Source organism: Eucalyptus grandis, chromosome 10 (genome assembly GCF_016545825.1).
Source record: "Eucalyptus grandis isolate ANBG69807.140 chromosome 10, ASM1654582v1, whole genome shotgun sequence".
Classification (NCBI taxonomy): Eukaryota; Viridiplantae; Streptophyta; class Magnoliopsida; order Myrtales; family Myrtaceae; genus Eucalyptus; species Eucalyptus grandis.
In genome coordinates this window covers 13,045,283-13,060,594 of record NC_052621.1, presented here as the reverse complement: position 1 = coordinate 13,060,594, position 15,312 = coordinate 13,045,283, and the positions used below count along the sequence as shown (strand labels likewise).

At 41.1% G+C, this 15,312-nt stretch overlaps 2 protein-coding genes across 2 annotated transcripts; both read left to right on the top strand.

The window, feature by feature from the left end:
- The first annotated feature begins 3,567 nt into the window (after window positions 1-3,567).
- On the top strand, window positions 3,568-7,290 carry LOC104421843 (ankyrin repeat-containing protein NPR4). The gene is made up of 4 exons (XM_039303317.1): window positions 3,568-3,660; window positions 3,811-4,212; window positions 5,055-5,464; window positions 6,065-7,290. The coding sequence occupies exons 1-4, from the start codon at window positions 3,639-3,641 to the stop codon at window positions 6,719-6,721; spliced, it is 1,491 nt and encodes a 496-aa protein (XP_039159251.1). The 5' UTR covers window positions 3,568-3,638; the 3' UTR covers window positions 6,722-7,290.
- A 2,490-nt stretch (window positions 7,291-9,780) lies between these two features.
- Window positions 9,781-14,234, top strand: LOC104421842 (ankyrin repeat-containing protein ITN1). The gene is made up of 4 exons (XM_039303655.1): window positions 9,781-10,152; window positions 10,827-11,327; window positions 11,840-12,249; window positions 12,704-14,234. Exons 1-4 carry the CDS (start codon window positions 10,131-10,133, stop codon window positions 13,532-13,534), a joined length of 1,764 nt encoding a protein of 587 aa, XP_039159589.1. The 5' UTR covers window positions 9,781-10,130; the 3' UTR covers window positions 13,535-14,234.
- The last annotated feature ends 1,078 nt before the right edge of the window (window positions 14,235-15,312 follow it).

Sequence of the window (15,312 nt, the reverse complement as noted above, 5' to 3'; positions counted from 1 at the left end):
AACTATTTAAACGTATTTAATACTTGATCTTTAGTTTTCAAGGTATATACCTATATTTTCCTTGAAAAATCATCTATGAAATTAACAAAATAAAGAGAGCCACCAAGTGATTTTGTCTTCATAAAACCACAAACATCATAAGGCACTAAATCAAGTATACTCGACTTTCTTGAAGGAGGGAAGTTTTGATTGCAACCCTTTCTATTTTCTTGCTAAATAGTGAGTATACTTCTTCAGCATTGAATTTTGCATACCCGATAGAAACTTCTTCTTGGCTAATATCGACAAACCCTTCTCGCTAATATGACTGAGCCTCTTGTGCCACAACTCACATTTCTCTTCGTTGTCTACTACATTAATTTTGTTTGTGAACAATTTTGCCTACATAATATACAACGAAGAATATTTTTCACATCTAGCCACAACCAGAGAACTTTTAGTGAGCTTCAATGGATCGCCATTGAAAGTGTTTCTATATCCCTCATCATCCAACTTGCCTATAGAAATCAAATTCAAACGAATAACATGTATATGCTTAACATTATTCAATACTAACCTAGTGTCATTGTTGGTCTCTAGACACACATCATCAGTGCCTACTACTTTAGCTAGCCCATTGTTTCTCATTTTTACAGATTTAACGTCACCTGACTTGTATGATGTAAAGAAATCCTTACAAGATATAGAATGAATAGATGCACCGCTATCAATTATATGATTGGTTTCATGACATACAAAATTCATCGCAGCATCGTCACAAACAATGAGAAAGCCTTCTGCAAGTGTAACAACATGCTTGTCATTGTTGTCATTATTACTTTTCTTCTCTTTACTTTTTCCTTTTTGTTTCTCCTCTTTAAACTAAAGGCAAAATCTTTGAATATGTCTCTTATGATGGCAATAATGGCACTCAACACTAGCAAATTTATTGTATTTGCCTCTGCTTTTATCTCTATTTCTCGGACCACTATCTTCTTCCCATTTTCTCAACAACCAAGGCATCAAGTTGTGAAGAGGATACCACCGGCCGCGGTGGCTCCACTGGATATGGCCCTGCTGATCCTCAGCCCAGAGGTGAAGGGTTCAAAACCCAGGGGAGGCGCTAGGTATATTAAGTGTGACTTAGGGGTGGTGGGTCCTCCTGCTTAAGTGTCACCTGGGGGTTTATGGCGCGGCTGGGCTGTGAGCCGATTCCTCCAGCACCAAAAAAAAAAAAAAAAAAAAAGTTGTGAAGAGGATGATCCCTATGTTTTTCTTCTCATCTCTTCATTCAAAATACTACTCTTGGCCAAATCGTACCATCTGAGACAGAATTAGACAAAAACGTTTGAAATGTCTCCCACAAGTTCGACAAAGTGCCAAGCAACCATATCGCATCATCAAACTTGATTCCTATTGCAGCCAATTGATTTATAATTCTTTGAAAAGAATTTAAATGATCAGTCAAACGAGTATTATCTTGATATCTTATAGCCATCATCTGTTTTATCATAAATAACTTGTTATTCACAGTCTTTCATACATATAACTATTCGACTTTATTCCACAAATTGTTTTCTCAATAATATGGTTCAAAACATTATAATCCACCCATTGCCTAATATCTCACACACTTGATGATAAAATATAGACAGTTTAATATCAGTTTTAGTCTTTGGTTTCTCTTCAGTAAGTACAGGCAAATAATAATCCTTCACATATAAAAGGTCATCCATCTTTCATTTATAAATATGATAATTCGAACCATTCAATATAACAATTCTACTTGTATCTATTTTCATTGTATAATACAATGCAGAAAAATCAAGTAATAACCAAAACTCTTATATCACTTTGATGGGAGAATAGTAACAACCCAAATAATATTGGATTAACACATCAGAATAAAATAATCTTCACTCTTGTGCCAACCTAATTGGAACTAATCTACTAAAGTAAAATAAAAACCGAGTATGCAAATTTAAGGCGATTTTATGTGAAAAGACTTTTTTAATGTGAGGAGGTAAAAAACCACGGGATCGGAGTCCATCCAAAATCTTCACTATCAACAAAATTAAGTGAACAAAATTCTTCTCTAGTAAATACTAAATGTACATAACAACAAAGACCTCAAGAACATCACTCTTGGTAATATGCATAAATTTCACAAGAAATTAAGGATAAATCTGATAAAAAAACACAAGTTTTGATTAACCCACGAAAAACTTAATGTAGGGAGCTTGAAATGGAAATTAAACCGTTTAGATTCGAAAAGAGTGTGTCGTAAACATGCGACCAAAATTTCAACTTAAGTGAACCACAAATCAACCTCTAATGCCAACTTGATATAAATTAGACTATTCCTCAGACTCTAGATTTTCCGTTTTCTCTCTCTCTCTCTTATTAGTGCATCTCAACTGACTTCTTTGCACTTACCACTTAAAACAAGACGAGAAACCTTATTTCTCCATATGACTTATCGTATTGGCCCAATCCCTTTCGCGCTTGCAATTGATTAGATTTCCTCCGTATGGGAGAGAATCCAGCTAACATTTTTGGGTACTTTTCTCCATGGACAATACATCTAACCAATCAAAGGACGCAACCGGACAAGACCTTTAGTTTTATAAGCTCCACAACGGTCTTGCTGGAGTGCATCTCAACCCCAAGTTCGGTTTACGACCGAATAATTTTCTTGTATATTGCAAATGTCTTTATCTTGGTCAAAGCTGCAACGAGGTAGCTGCATTAATATTGCTGCCTTAACAGGGGGCCATATTCCGAGACAATCATGTATAGTGACGCCCCGCCGATTTTGATAGAGTAGCTACAGCCGCGAAGAGAATAATTGCGACTTTTGTAAGGCATCTGTGAATCGCCCTGTAACTGCAGATAAAAGGGTGTCGTTAACGTCAATGCAACCACTGGAGATTCATCCTAGTGGACACCCTTTCAACATGGAAGGGGGAGGTGAGGGGTTCAAATCCCCACCTTTTCAGGGGATGGGGGTAGGGACGCGTAAGTTTCGAGAGTGGGTTGCGACTCCCACACCTTGCAAAAGGCAGGGCACAAGTCTGCGAGTAAGTGTAGAGTAGGAATAAACGTCAATGCAATAAATATAACTGGAATTGAGATTACATGGAGATATAAAGTGGAGGAATTGAAAAGTACACAGTATGATGTATAGGAGAGCATGCGTTTCGGCGCGTATTATGCTGAAGAAGCCTTCTCATCTCCTACTGCTCGCGGAAGACTGCCAAGATCCGACCTTCGGCGAGTTTGAAGGAGAACAACTTGCTCGAAATCCGGCATTCCATCGCATGAAAAAGATGGGTCTTCTGGTTTACTAGTGCGACTCGTAACTTGGAAAAGATCATCAATCCCTCTAACAAAGCGACAAAAGAATCCTTCAGCGAGTCAACCCGTTCACACCATTGCATGCGCCAGTTAATGGGGTCTTCGATTCCTCGGGTACTCTCCTTGCGTGGACTTTCTCAGTTCCCCTCCCTTCACTCCATCGGCAACGGCCCACCACGTCCACATCAACTCCGTTCTTGCCGCCGGTCGTTGGCATTACCATAACATCGCGACATTGAAACTCGAGCATTCCACCTTCTTCCTCAGTGGTCAACCTCTCCGATCGCTCTGCAGCTGTTCGAATGTCTTCGGCAGTTACAGAAGGTTGCCTCACTCCCCCTCAATTCTACCAATATCTTCTCCACTTTGAGGGCTAAGCATTTCGGTTTAGTTTTAATCTGTTGATGCTCTCCTGAGTTCTGTCAAATTGCTTATCCGCAGCCAGCGACTGATTGGCGTGCTTTTCATGTCCAGGATTTAACCGGGACATAGAGAGTGGCGTTCTGCCACCGCCGAACTTGGCCATGACAGGGCAGTTTGATCAATCTTTTACACAGAACAAGGCCGTGCTGCGCAAGAACACAGAGTTGCACTTGGCAGCAGAGCGGGATGATGTTGCTTCCGTGAAGCGGATCCTCCTCGAAGTCAACAGTCGACCGCCGATTGGTGAGGCCAGCGCAGAAGCAAGCGTTGCTCCTCTGGAGTCGGTGGATGAAGTGAACGAATCAGGAGAGACCGCGTTGTTCGTGGCAGCAAAGAGAGGGCATGCGAGCATCGTGAAGGAACTGCTCAAGCATTCGACCAGAGAAGGGGTTATGAGGAAGAACCTTGACGGTTTGACTGCCCTGCACATTGCTGCTGGTCATGGACATGCTGGTGATTAATTCCTGATATTTGCATTTCTTAATTTCTTCATTTTTGGCTCTGGCGTCTAGTTGATGTGGTCGGATACTTATTGAACGTGAAGGCACCTCATTTTAACCGATTAGGGATCAACCTTTTTGAGTACTCGTGTGTAGCTTCTGGGACAGAATGTGTTCACTAAGCATGGAAGTTACCTTGGATACTCTGGCCTAGGCAAGCTTCGGCCACTCATGATTTCTGATGATATGCCTGGTCTTTCCATCGTTTTGTTTTTTATATTCTTGTTGAAAGACTGATCTTTGCATCATTATACTATGGAAGAGTGAAGCTAGACCGAAACCTAATATCTGCGCCATTATACTGCATAAGGGTGGAGTTCACTTGAAACTATTGGGGCGTCCTCTTGTCATTACATTCACATTTATGTCGTTACATGATGAGTTGCTATAGCTCAAGTCTTTGGGCCAATCATGGCCTGATGCCTTGCCCATACGAAAACATTTCAGGGAGGAGCTTACATTTTCATGTATTGCTCAATTAAATCTGAAAGTATCAATTTGCATATATCTTGCTATATCTGTTTTTTTGAAGTTCCTACAACATCGAGTCACAAAATGTTCTAGAAAGCAACTCCCGTCTTGCAGATCTTTTTGTAATGCTGATGTGAAAAATGGTAGACAAACTCGGCACTAATTAGAGGTGCACCCTTGTAGAATCTGTACTCACGGTGAAATGCATACATCCTAGCTACCTAGAGTCCAATCAGCTAGGACTGCAAAATGAGAAGTGGATTTCCTGAAGGTCATGGCATTCCGATAATCATTGCTGTGCTTGTATGGACCTTTTTGTTGCAGACATTGTCCAAATGCTTTTAGAATATGACCCCGAGTTGATCAAGGCTGCCGGCCCCTCAAATGGCAGCCCTCTTATAATTGCAGCTAAAAGAGGGCATGCTGCTGTTGTTGATCTGCTACTAGAAAAGGATTGTAGCTTGTTCACAGCTCTCAAATCGAATGGAAGAAATGCGTTGCACCTAGCTGCAAGGCGTGCATTTGTAGAGGTTGTTCGATCCTTGGTTGGCAAAGACAAGCAGTTGGGGCGGAGGAGTGATTTGAAAGGCCAAAATGCATTGCATATGGCCGTGAGAGGATATAGTCAAGAAGTTGTTAAGTTGCTTATTGAGGCAGATCCAGCGGTGGTTGTGCTTCCTGACCTGCTTGGTAATACAGCATTGCATGTTGCCACGAGAAAGGCCCGAGATAAGGTACTTCTTGAGGTTCACAACTGGTGTGTGTATTTAGTGTTCATTCACTTTTAAATTACAGTTGTTGCCATTTTTCATTCAATATGAGATGTCCGTCAAAGGGTATTTGAACTTAGTTGTGAAGATAAAGTGCCCTTCATGCTTTCAAATTCATTAGTTTTTACGATACTCATTGTTCGTGTCACATTGTTTACTTCTGTGAAATTAGGAACTCGGAACTGGGTAATTTAGGAACATAGGAACCATAACTTGTAGCCACAGTTCTAATTCATTTGATTGAGGTACAAATGTCATGCAACCTTCCGCAAATCAATGTGAAGTAACATCCCTTTAGCATCAGAGCCATATGCAAAAGTGTGCAGATGGTTCCAAATCAAGTACTTTCAAAGCCCTATCGGTAATGGAGTAAGTTCTGACTGCCTGCTAGTCATTCTTCCTCAGTGCCGATAGTTTATTCTGTCCTATCAATATATCCATGCGTAGAGTCCACCAAGATGACCTGTTAATTTTCATTTCCCATTTATTTAACTAGAACTTGTGATATTCATGGAAACTAGAATTCAGGGTCAACTAACCAGATTTCCCTTAAGAGCTTTGCAGTTGGTGGAGGTCTTATTACTGTACCCTGAAACCAATGTCAATGCAACGAATAAGGACCACAAAACTGCTCTTGACATAGCTGAAGAGCTCCCTTATTCTCCAGAGTCCATTAACATCAGAAGCTGCCTTTCTCGTAAGGGTGCTTCCCGAGCTAATGACCTTGGAGCTGTCAAAGAACTCAAGAGAGCTCTTCAGGGAGGGATCAACAGTGCACATTCCGTAAATATGGCTGCCATTCTCATAGCCCAAATAGCATTTGCAGCCATTTTCACTGTGCCTAGTGGTGGTGATAATAATGGGATTCCTCTAGCCATGAGCAATACCTCCGTTCAAGTACTGATCATCTGTAACTCTATAGCATTTTTTGCGTCCATGGCGGTCGTGCTAATCCAGGTCACGGTGACCAAAGGAGAGATTGAACCAGAGGCACTTGCCATGATGGCGGAGGTAACAAGGAAACTCATATGGCTCGCGACAATCTGCATTTTTGTGGTATTCATGACTGCAATATATGTAGTGGTTGGGAGGCGGAACGAGTGGGCTTCAGCCTTGATTACGATTACTGGGGGAGTTATATTACTGGGCTCTCTTGGCATCAAGACTTACTATGAGATGAAATTAAGGAGGATTAGGTCAATAAGGAAAAAGCAAACATAGGCCAAGAGGTGTCTGGATAAGTGGTCTCTCTTTACAGTCCTCCGGTTGTATCTCTCTGTGCACTTATGTATCTCAACCAAAAATGGCGGTTCGTATTGGTTGAAGATTCTGTTTATCAATTCTGGGTAATTTCTATGAAGGTGTAGAAGAGTGTTAGGTGCTGAGCCTATGCCGAGTGTATGCCATAGTGGTCGTCCTCAGCCTGAGGCTAACCCAAATTGATTATGGGAGGTGGAGTTACACTCGTGGTTAGAAAGAAAGAGAAGAAAAGTAGAATGTAGGTCTCACATGGTCTCTACTGTCAATGTGTAAGATTCATCGGTAATCTTATGTTGGATTCTAATTCTAGTGTAAGTCATTTCCCTGTGTTTAGCATAGCATAGTGTCTCACGATGGAATCAGTTGGCTCTATTTACATTGAGTTTACTCAGTGCAGATGATATTGAGCTGGATCTTTCCGATCTGGTTTGCTGGGGATGTTCTTCTTTAGCATGATAATCCCAGACTCGTACTCACAGGCATTCGAAAAAGAAGTCATAACATTAATCAAGCACTCTTCTTCGTTGTTACGACCCCATTTTTTCAGTATCTTCACTATGGTCCAAGAACTATTCCGCCTCATCTTTTCTTTCGCTTCCTCTTTCTTCGTCGACAAGTCAGGCGATGGCTCCCGTCACCAACCACTCCTATGCTCACGGGATACCTAACAAAGTGGCGCAACAGTTATCTCAATCCATCTGCTTTTGAGAAAACCACGTTATCTGCAACCAAACATCCGGTTTCTCGCCCATCTTTTACTTCTCAAAAAGGCACATGAACACTGCGAGAACTTCTACAGTAACTCGATGCTGTAGTTTGAAATCCTTCACACGGTAGGGTGTCCTAAGTGACACGGAATTCTCCTGATTTAGATTTGGGTGCTATCCTCTCTTATTCTAAATCTAGAAGTTTAATAGATATGTTTTTTGGGATTCAATATCCATTTGCTCTGTTCATTTACAAGTTTTCTGTCTCCAACTTCAATGATAATCGCAAGAGCTTTAGCGTCTCATTGAATCATGAAAATTTGCTCCTCCATATATGTTTTGATGACGTACATCGCTGATAGACAATTGTTGTTATTTATCGGAGAATGAATTTTAACAAAAGATATAAGTTCTAGTGATTAGTCCTTGATTATTTTGCTTGACAGATCCATTCTTGTAAAATGAATATGTACTTAACTTTGTTGGTGCTCCATCGATGCTTATTATTTTTTGGATTTAGGTTTTCTCTTAAGTACTCTTGTTCCAAAACGTTCAATTCCTTTTGAATAATGAAAGCAACTTTTCTGCGCGAAAAAAGAGAAAGTGGTGCAGCGCAAGAATATGCGAGAGAGAAGCAAATGGCACTGGCAGGTGGCTAACTTTCCTTGCGACCTATGTCCGCCACAATTGACTTGAGACAAAGAAAACACCACGTGTTGGAATTTTTGCTGCAAAGACTTGTATTTTCTTGAGCAATGAAACGTTAGCTGCAAAAAAAAAAAAATTATAATAAAATAAAATAAAATAAAAAACTTTAGCTGGAAACGCAAAACCTTCTCTTACCAACCTGTATCTGGATAGTCTATTGGCATCAGTCAGTTTGATATCTCTAGTCAAGGAGGCGGTTGACTCCTCGACCCATCTGGAACAATTGTCAAGGGAATTTCTTAGGCGGCTACTGAATGCATCGGTTTTGGAGCAGGTCTATTTTCATTCGAGAACTTGGAATCTACCTAGCTAGGGCCGGTTCCTGATTTTTAGAATTGTGAACCCAAGCCAACCCTTTGGAACTGATTGGTTCTAGGGTAGACTCAGGAATTGGGTTGTAAGTTTTTCCTTCTGTTCGATCTTAGATCTCTTTTTATTCAGCATTATTGATATATTAGATTCTCTTGGCAAAATGGTTTCAGTAATTAGAGTCTATTTGAGTCATCTAGGATCAACTTTTTTATCCTCAACTTAGACCCAGCTTGGGTAGATTAGTTCTCAAGTAGATTCAACTGTTTAGAGAGATAACTCAGTAACTAAACTAGCTTGGCCGGTTCTTAGGCTTCTTATCCATGAAGCTACCTAATTCATTGGAGAATTGTTCCAAATTGTCGGTTTGAATTGGATTGATGCCCTCTTCTAATTGCTACTTGCTTTGAAAGCTTCTGTTATGAGAGGATTATTTTTAATTTTCCAAACTATGCTGCAAAATACCAACGAAAAGATAAATACAAGGATTGAGACAGTGCCACAACTATTTTAGGACCCATGTCACCATTCAAAATCATTTGCCAAACTCAAACCATGGTGGTAATCATAATAGTCAATATCATGAAAAACTCCAAATTAATATATTTATAATAAATTTAATCAAAACCTTATTTTTTTACCATAAAAAAACCTTTAATTGGTACACTTATGACAAATTGACAATTAGCTAATTTCTATTAAATTTTGCTGTCGTATTACTGAATTAGATGATATGCGAAAATTAATAGGTGTACCGATTGTAGTTTTACCCTTCATTTGTCACAAATATACTAGTAATTTAATAGAAATTAATAGATGGTAAATATGTTAAAAATGAATCAGTTTGGGATTTTTTGGTAACCAAAAGATTAGTCTGGAGTAATTTTATCATAAGTATATCAATTTAGAGTTTTTTATTGTCAAAAAAGTAGTGATTTAGAGCTTTTGGTGATATTAACCAAAATCTTAATGGCAAGACGTTCGTCTCTTTTTAAAATCAAGGAACTCACGCACATGTAAAATTGCGCATCCTAAAACCTAAATTATCATGCAGTTCAACACGAGTTTTAAACTTCGAGGCTTGTTTAAAAATCATGTAAAAATTTGAAAGAGGACCATGAGGCAAAAGAGAGAGAGAGAAACGAGGAGGAAATTTATCGATTATTTTTTTATGGTCTCATAAGAAATCAATGATTATTTACGTGGATATGCCGGGAAGATAGAATATAATATAATACATCACTCATGCGCGGAACATCACGGGAATCTTAATACGTGCGGGACTGGCGGGGGGGGGGAGCGTTTTCTTGTCCGAAAGCGAAAAAGGCAAGCCCTCGCCTGGCCACCAGAAGCTGAAGCTGCGCAGCACCTTCCTCCCTCTCCTCCACTTTCGTCTTCGTCCTCCCACCTTTTGTCCTCTTTCTCCTGCCCTTTTTCTCCTCTCCTGACTCACCACCCAACACCACCTTCTCTCTCTCTCTCTCTCTCTCTATTTCTCTCTCATTCTGTGGGTACTTACTGTTTAGACGAGCAATTTGACCGCCGTCTCGGATCACTCGCTCACGTCTCTCCCCGCTGATTCCTGCTTTCCCCGAGCCTGCTGCTTCCTCCTCTTGCCGCCGCCGCCGCCGCCGCCGCTCCCGATCATGGCTTCTCCGATCGAGGAAGGTAAAGTCCGCGCTCCGCTGCTGCCCCGCTTGCCGTGTCGAGATTCGGCGTGTCCGTCTGTTGTGGCGTGGTCGAATGAGTCTTGGGTTCAGTGGGTTTGTGTCGTTTTGATGGTCGGCCCGTTTCCCCGCGACTGTCGGGCAGCTCTTTGCTTGGCCGGGTTTTTAGTGATCTCTTCGCTTTGGCTCCGATTCTCTTGTTTCGTAGTGTGTGTGATCGTTGTTCGCTGGTGGGGGCGGGGATGTTGTTCGTATTTGAGGTTGAATTTCGCATTAAGTTGGGTCGATTATTGGGAGAAGATTAGTGAAATGTGGTTTCAGTATTCGCGGAGTTATTGGCATGAGGTTCCATCAAGTTCATCTGCTTTCTTTTGAATCTTTTTGGCCGTGGTCCCTGCTTCCGTAAGAGAAGTTCATCTCCGATCCTGTTGTTAGCCCACGCGTAATTGTTTCAACTGACGTATCTAGTTTGAGATTTAGGTTGAAGTCTATGTAATTTAGGTGAATTGTATGGTAAAGTAGATGCAAGTTATTTTTAGATGGTGGGGAAGTCTCAGGTCTCCCTTTTGGATACGGCTATTCGAGTTCTCGGGTCATTTTACTTTAACAAACAGATGAAGATGGAATTTGGTGGGTATAATTGTTGGATTAATTTGTGCTTGCTTTACACCACAGGAGTTGAGAGGGACTTAGAGAAGGGACTAGTGTCGGTGGAACCTAGCAGAATTGCCACTGCAGAACCCTCACCATCTCCATCGCCATCGTCAACGTCAGCCGGCCCTGCTCTTGTGTTATCCAACTCTGGAAAGCGAATTGATCAGGCCGGGAAGAAAAAGTATGTGAAACAAGTTACAGGCCGCCACAATGACACCGAGCTCCACTTGGCTGCCCAGCGGGGTGATCTGGCTGCAGTGAAACAGATTCTTGAGGATATCAACTCGCAGATGGTTGGGACTTTGAGTGGCACAGATTTTGATGTGGAGGTTGCGGAGGTGAGGGCTGCAGTGGTCAATGAAGTAAATGAATTGGGAGAGACAGCTTTGTATACCGCTGCGGAGAAAGGGCACCTTGATGTGGTCAAGGAATTGTTGAAGTATTCGAATAAGGATTGTGTTATGAAGAAGAACAGGTCCGGGTTTGACGCGTTGCATACGGCTGCAAGTCAAGGGCACCACGGTAAGCCGTCCCACCCACTCATCCATTTCTTTCTGAGATTGGAGCTTTTGTTTCAAAAGCTTAATTAAATCAATGGAGCTAGAAATTGATGTTAAGATCTCAATGATGCTGTTGGATTGTTTTCAATAGTCCACGAAAGAAAAAGGCAAAGTGATTTCAAGATATACAGGTTGCAGAATCAAATATAGAACTTTTTCTTTACTAGAAATTCCGTTGGTGCTACCTAATATTTGTTCTTTAATCGCAAAGACAGCACTACCTTGCAGTATGGTGCAACTTAGCCAACTTTTACTAACACTTCACCTACCCATGGTCGTTACATATGGACTAATAAGCCTCAGAATCAAACGTGACTTATTCTTCTCATAGGCTATCATCCTTGATAATTAATGTTGATTTCCAATACTACCTTTCAAGACCTGTCCAAGTGTCTTTCTAAGTTCCAATACTGCTTATTCATTACATGATTGTCAATTATCTCCATTAGTCTCATGCTAGTTTTTCTCTTGCAGATATTGTGCAAGTGCTTTTGGATTATGACCCTGGATTAAGCCAGACACTTGGCCCCTCTAATTCGACACCTTTGAGTTCTGCTGCTACAAGGGGACATACAGCAGTTGTGATTGAACTTCTTGCAAAAGATTGCAGCTTGATAGATAATACTAGAACCAACGGGAAAAATGCACTACATTTAGCTGCTCGGCAGGGTCATGTTGATATTGTGAAAGCTTTACTGGACAAAGATCCCCAGTTGGCGCGGAGGACAGACAAGAAAGGGCAGACTGCACTGCACATGGCTGTGAAAGGTCAAAGCTGTGAGGTCGTGAAATTACTTCTCAATGCAGATGCTGCTATAGTGATGCTTCCTGATAGATTTGGCAACACTGCGTTGCATGTGGCAACCAGGAAAAAGAGATCAGAGGTACATGTTTTATGAAGGAAGTCTTAGTGGATATATGTTCTTTATTGGTGGATAAATTCCTTAAACCCATCATACTACCATCTGGGTTTAAAAATTCTCTTGCATAACTGGTATTGTTTTCCTGAAATCCCTACTAATTATTGAAGTGGACAAAGTTGGGTCAGTAATATCATACATTTGAATGTCTGCCATCGTGTCTGCAGATGGTTTATCAATTGCATAATTTGATACCAAATGTTGTCTTTTTCTTGGAGCTTTGGCTATCCGCATGCTGCTAGATGAAAAGTTTTCAAATGCTACTTTATTATGTGTTAGTGCCTAATGTACTGCTTCTATTGCCTGCCCTGCCCTGTCTTGTTGCATGCTCTATCTCCCCCCCTTCTCTTCTCCTTCTCTCCTCCTCTCTCTTTCCCTTCATTTGTTCTAACAAGGATCTTCACCTTTCTTTTTGCAGATTGTGAATGAGTTATTAATGCTTCCAGATACAAATGTCAATGCACTGACTAGAGAACACAAAACACCTCTAGATATAGCTGAAGGACTTCCCCTGTCTGAAGATTCCTGTGAGATTAAAGATTTCCTTAGACGTTGTGGTGCACTTAAAGCTAATGAGCTAAACCAACCAAGAGACGAGTTGAGGAAAACTGTGACCGAAATCAAGAAAGATGTCCACACACAGCTTGAGCAAACCAAAAGAACCAATAAAAATGTTCATAACATATCTAAAGAGCTCAGGAAGCTCCATCGTGAGGGGATCAACAATGCCACAAACTCTGTGACTGTGGTGGCTGTGCTATTTGCAACAGTTGCCTTTGCAGCTATATTTACGGTTCCTGGTGGAGACGATGATAATGGGATGGCTGTAGTGGTGTCCACCATGTCTTTCAAAATATTCTTCATTTTCAATGCCATTGCTCTGTTTACCTCTTTGGCTGTTGTCGTGGTCCAGATAACTTTGGTTAGGGGCGAAACTAAAGCGGAGAGGCGAGTTGTGGAAATTATTAACAAGTTGATGTGGTTGGCTTCTGTGTGCACTTCAGTAGGTTTTATGGCCGCCTCCTACATAGTTGTTGGTAGGCGGCATGCTTGGGCTGCAGACCTTGTTACAGCTGTTGGGGGAGTGATTATGGCTGGGGTGCTTGGTACGATGACTTACTATGTTGTGAAGTCAAAGAGAAACAGATCAATGAGGAAGAAGGTGAAGTCTGCCAGGAGAAGTGGGTCCACTTCATTTATTCCCTCTGACTTCTCTAACTCAGAGGTTGATAGAATATATGCTCTTTAGACGGGACTATGCACTGCTTGGTGGCTTTGTAGTGTTGGGAGCAACCATAGGACAAGAGAAAGCCATCAAAAGCGAGATCTGTGCAGCATGCTCCATTAATGTATTTGGCAGGGACGAAGACTTCAGAGATTGATCTCCATAACACTGGATCGTTCAGTCGTTGAATGTTGAAGTGGGGCATTTCTTATCTAGTAAGTGGTTAAAAAAAATGACATGATGGGGCAGGCACATATCAGAACCTGCCTCTCAGGCAAAGACACTGCAAGATCTAGCGCAACTGAAGCACAAATTTTGCTGGCCTTTCCCTTGTCGGCCAATGTCATTTTGAGGGCAGGACTAATTATTTCACCTCTCGAGTTTGTGGTCATTGTTTGGCTGGATGTTAATCTTTATCAAGCATTGAAATCCATCAATAGCCCTCCCTGCTTCCCTTTCTTATGTTCTTAATCTTTTTTTTTTATTGGGGTGGTTGGGGGGAGGTGGGTTGGGTTTCAGATTCTCTTCTTAAATTTAAGAGGTGGGTTTATGTTGTATTGCTTCAGCCCTACCACATGAGAAATAGGATCTGCTTTGTGAGACCAAAACTGCAACGCACACGAGATGGAGATTTTCACATGGACAATACTTTGTTACTGTTGCAGCATGGATGTTCAACTAGTCTTACTTTGGTTGGAATAAAATTGTTTTCTGACTTCATCGACATACATAAGCCTTTACCTTCAACTTACCTGGTGCATCATGAGGTCTTTTAATTAACCACGAATAGGCTAGATTAGGCTGCCTGTATCCAAGTCAATTGGAGGTTCATACCTCCTGGAAAACTTGGAGAGATTGTGCATTGTCATGCAGTTCATTGAGATTGCCTAGAGCCAACCTCAATAAATAAAAAAATGAGATAAGTGCAATAAAAGTCTTAAAACTTGTCGCGAAAATATAATTGAATTCTAAAATTTTCGAAAAGTGCCAAGAAGTTTTACAACTTACCATAGAAATGCAATCGAATCCTAAAAGTTCTGAAAAATATAATTAAATTCTCGATCCCTAGTAGGACGTAAGCTACTATTGGGTTTTTGGAAGTAGAGATGGGTTTGGGGTCAATTGTTAAAAACACTATTCAGTAAGTTGGGTTTGGAGTCGAGTCTGCTAGTCACTATACAGTGTACCTGGACCTGGCTCCCTTGCACAAAGCTTCGAGTGAAGTCTTTGCCATCCAATAAAGAACTCAATTATGAAACCATCGCACAAATTCTTCTTCCCACCAGCTCTTTGTGCCTTGAGATTGTGTGAAGACCTTTGTATATCCGCGTGCATGTCAGAGTGTGTGTGTGTGTGTGTGTGTAATCAGCAAACTAAAGTTCAACTGTTCTGGAAGTAACGTGACGGTAAAATGAGCAGCCACCAATGACATTAACTTAACTGCATCTTCACTGGCTAATGAATAATCGGAATAATTCTTCCAAAAAGAAAGTGGCTATACACATAAAGCCCAGCTTTCCAACTTTCTCCAATAGACAGAAATAAATTGAGTGGGGAAACGCTGGTTTATATTATGCTTATCACTTATCAGCATCCATTAGTGCTCAGCAGCATCATATTAGTCTTTTTGCTGATTTCTTTTGGTCTCTAATCCTGTCACGTATCCCACTGACATACATACTTAGTTTAAGGGTCTGGGTCATCCACAATCAACTTGAGCTGTGCCGAAAAACAGAAAGTAAGGCAACCGAACAGCTTTTTGTCTGCACTTAAAGAACTCATCGTCCTCTTTTCTTGCTTCT

Excerpts from the sequence above, each read along its gene's own strand:
- LOC104421842 (XM_039303655.1), top strand. The coding sequence starts at position 10,131 with ATGGCTTCTCCGATCGAGGAAG. Across the intron at positions 10,153-10,826 it reads GGCTTCTCCGATCGAGGAAG|GAGTTGAGAGGGACTTAGAG; the intron begins GTAAAGTCCGCG and ends TTTACACCACAG. Across the intron at positions 11,328-11,839 it reads TGCAAGTCAAGGGCACCACG|ATATTGTGCAAGTGCTTTTG; the intron begins GTAAGCCGTCCC and ends TTTCTCTTGCAG.
- LOC104421843 (XM_039303317.1), top strand. The coding sequence starts at position 3,639 with ATGTCTTCGGCAGTTACAGAAG. Across the intron at positions 3,661-3,810 it reads GTCTTCGGCAGTTACAGAAG|GATTTAACCGGGACATAGAG; the intron begins GTTGCCTCACTC and ends TTTCATGTCCAG. Across the intron at positions 4,213-5,054 it reads TGCTGGTCATGGACATGCTG|ACATTGTCCAAATGCTTTTA; the intron begins GTGATTAATTCC and ends TTTTTGTTGCAG.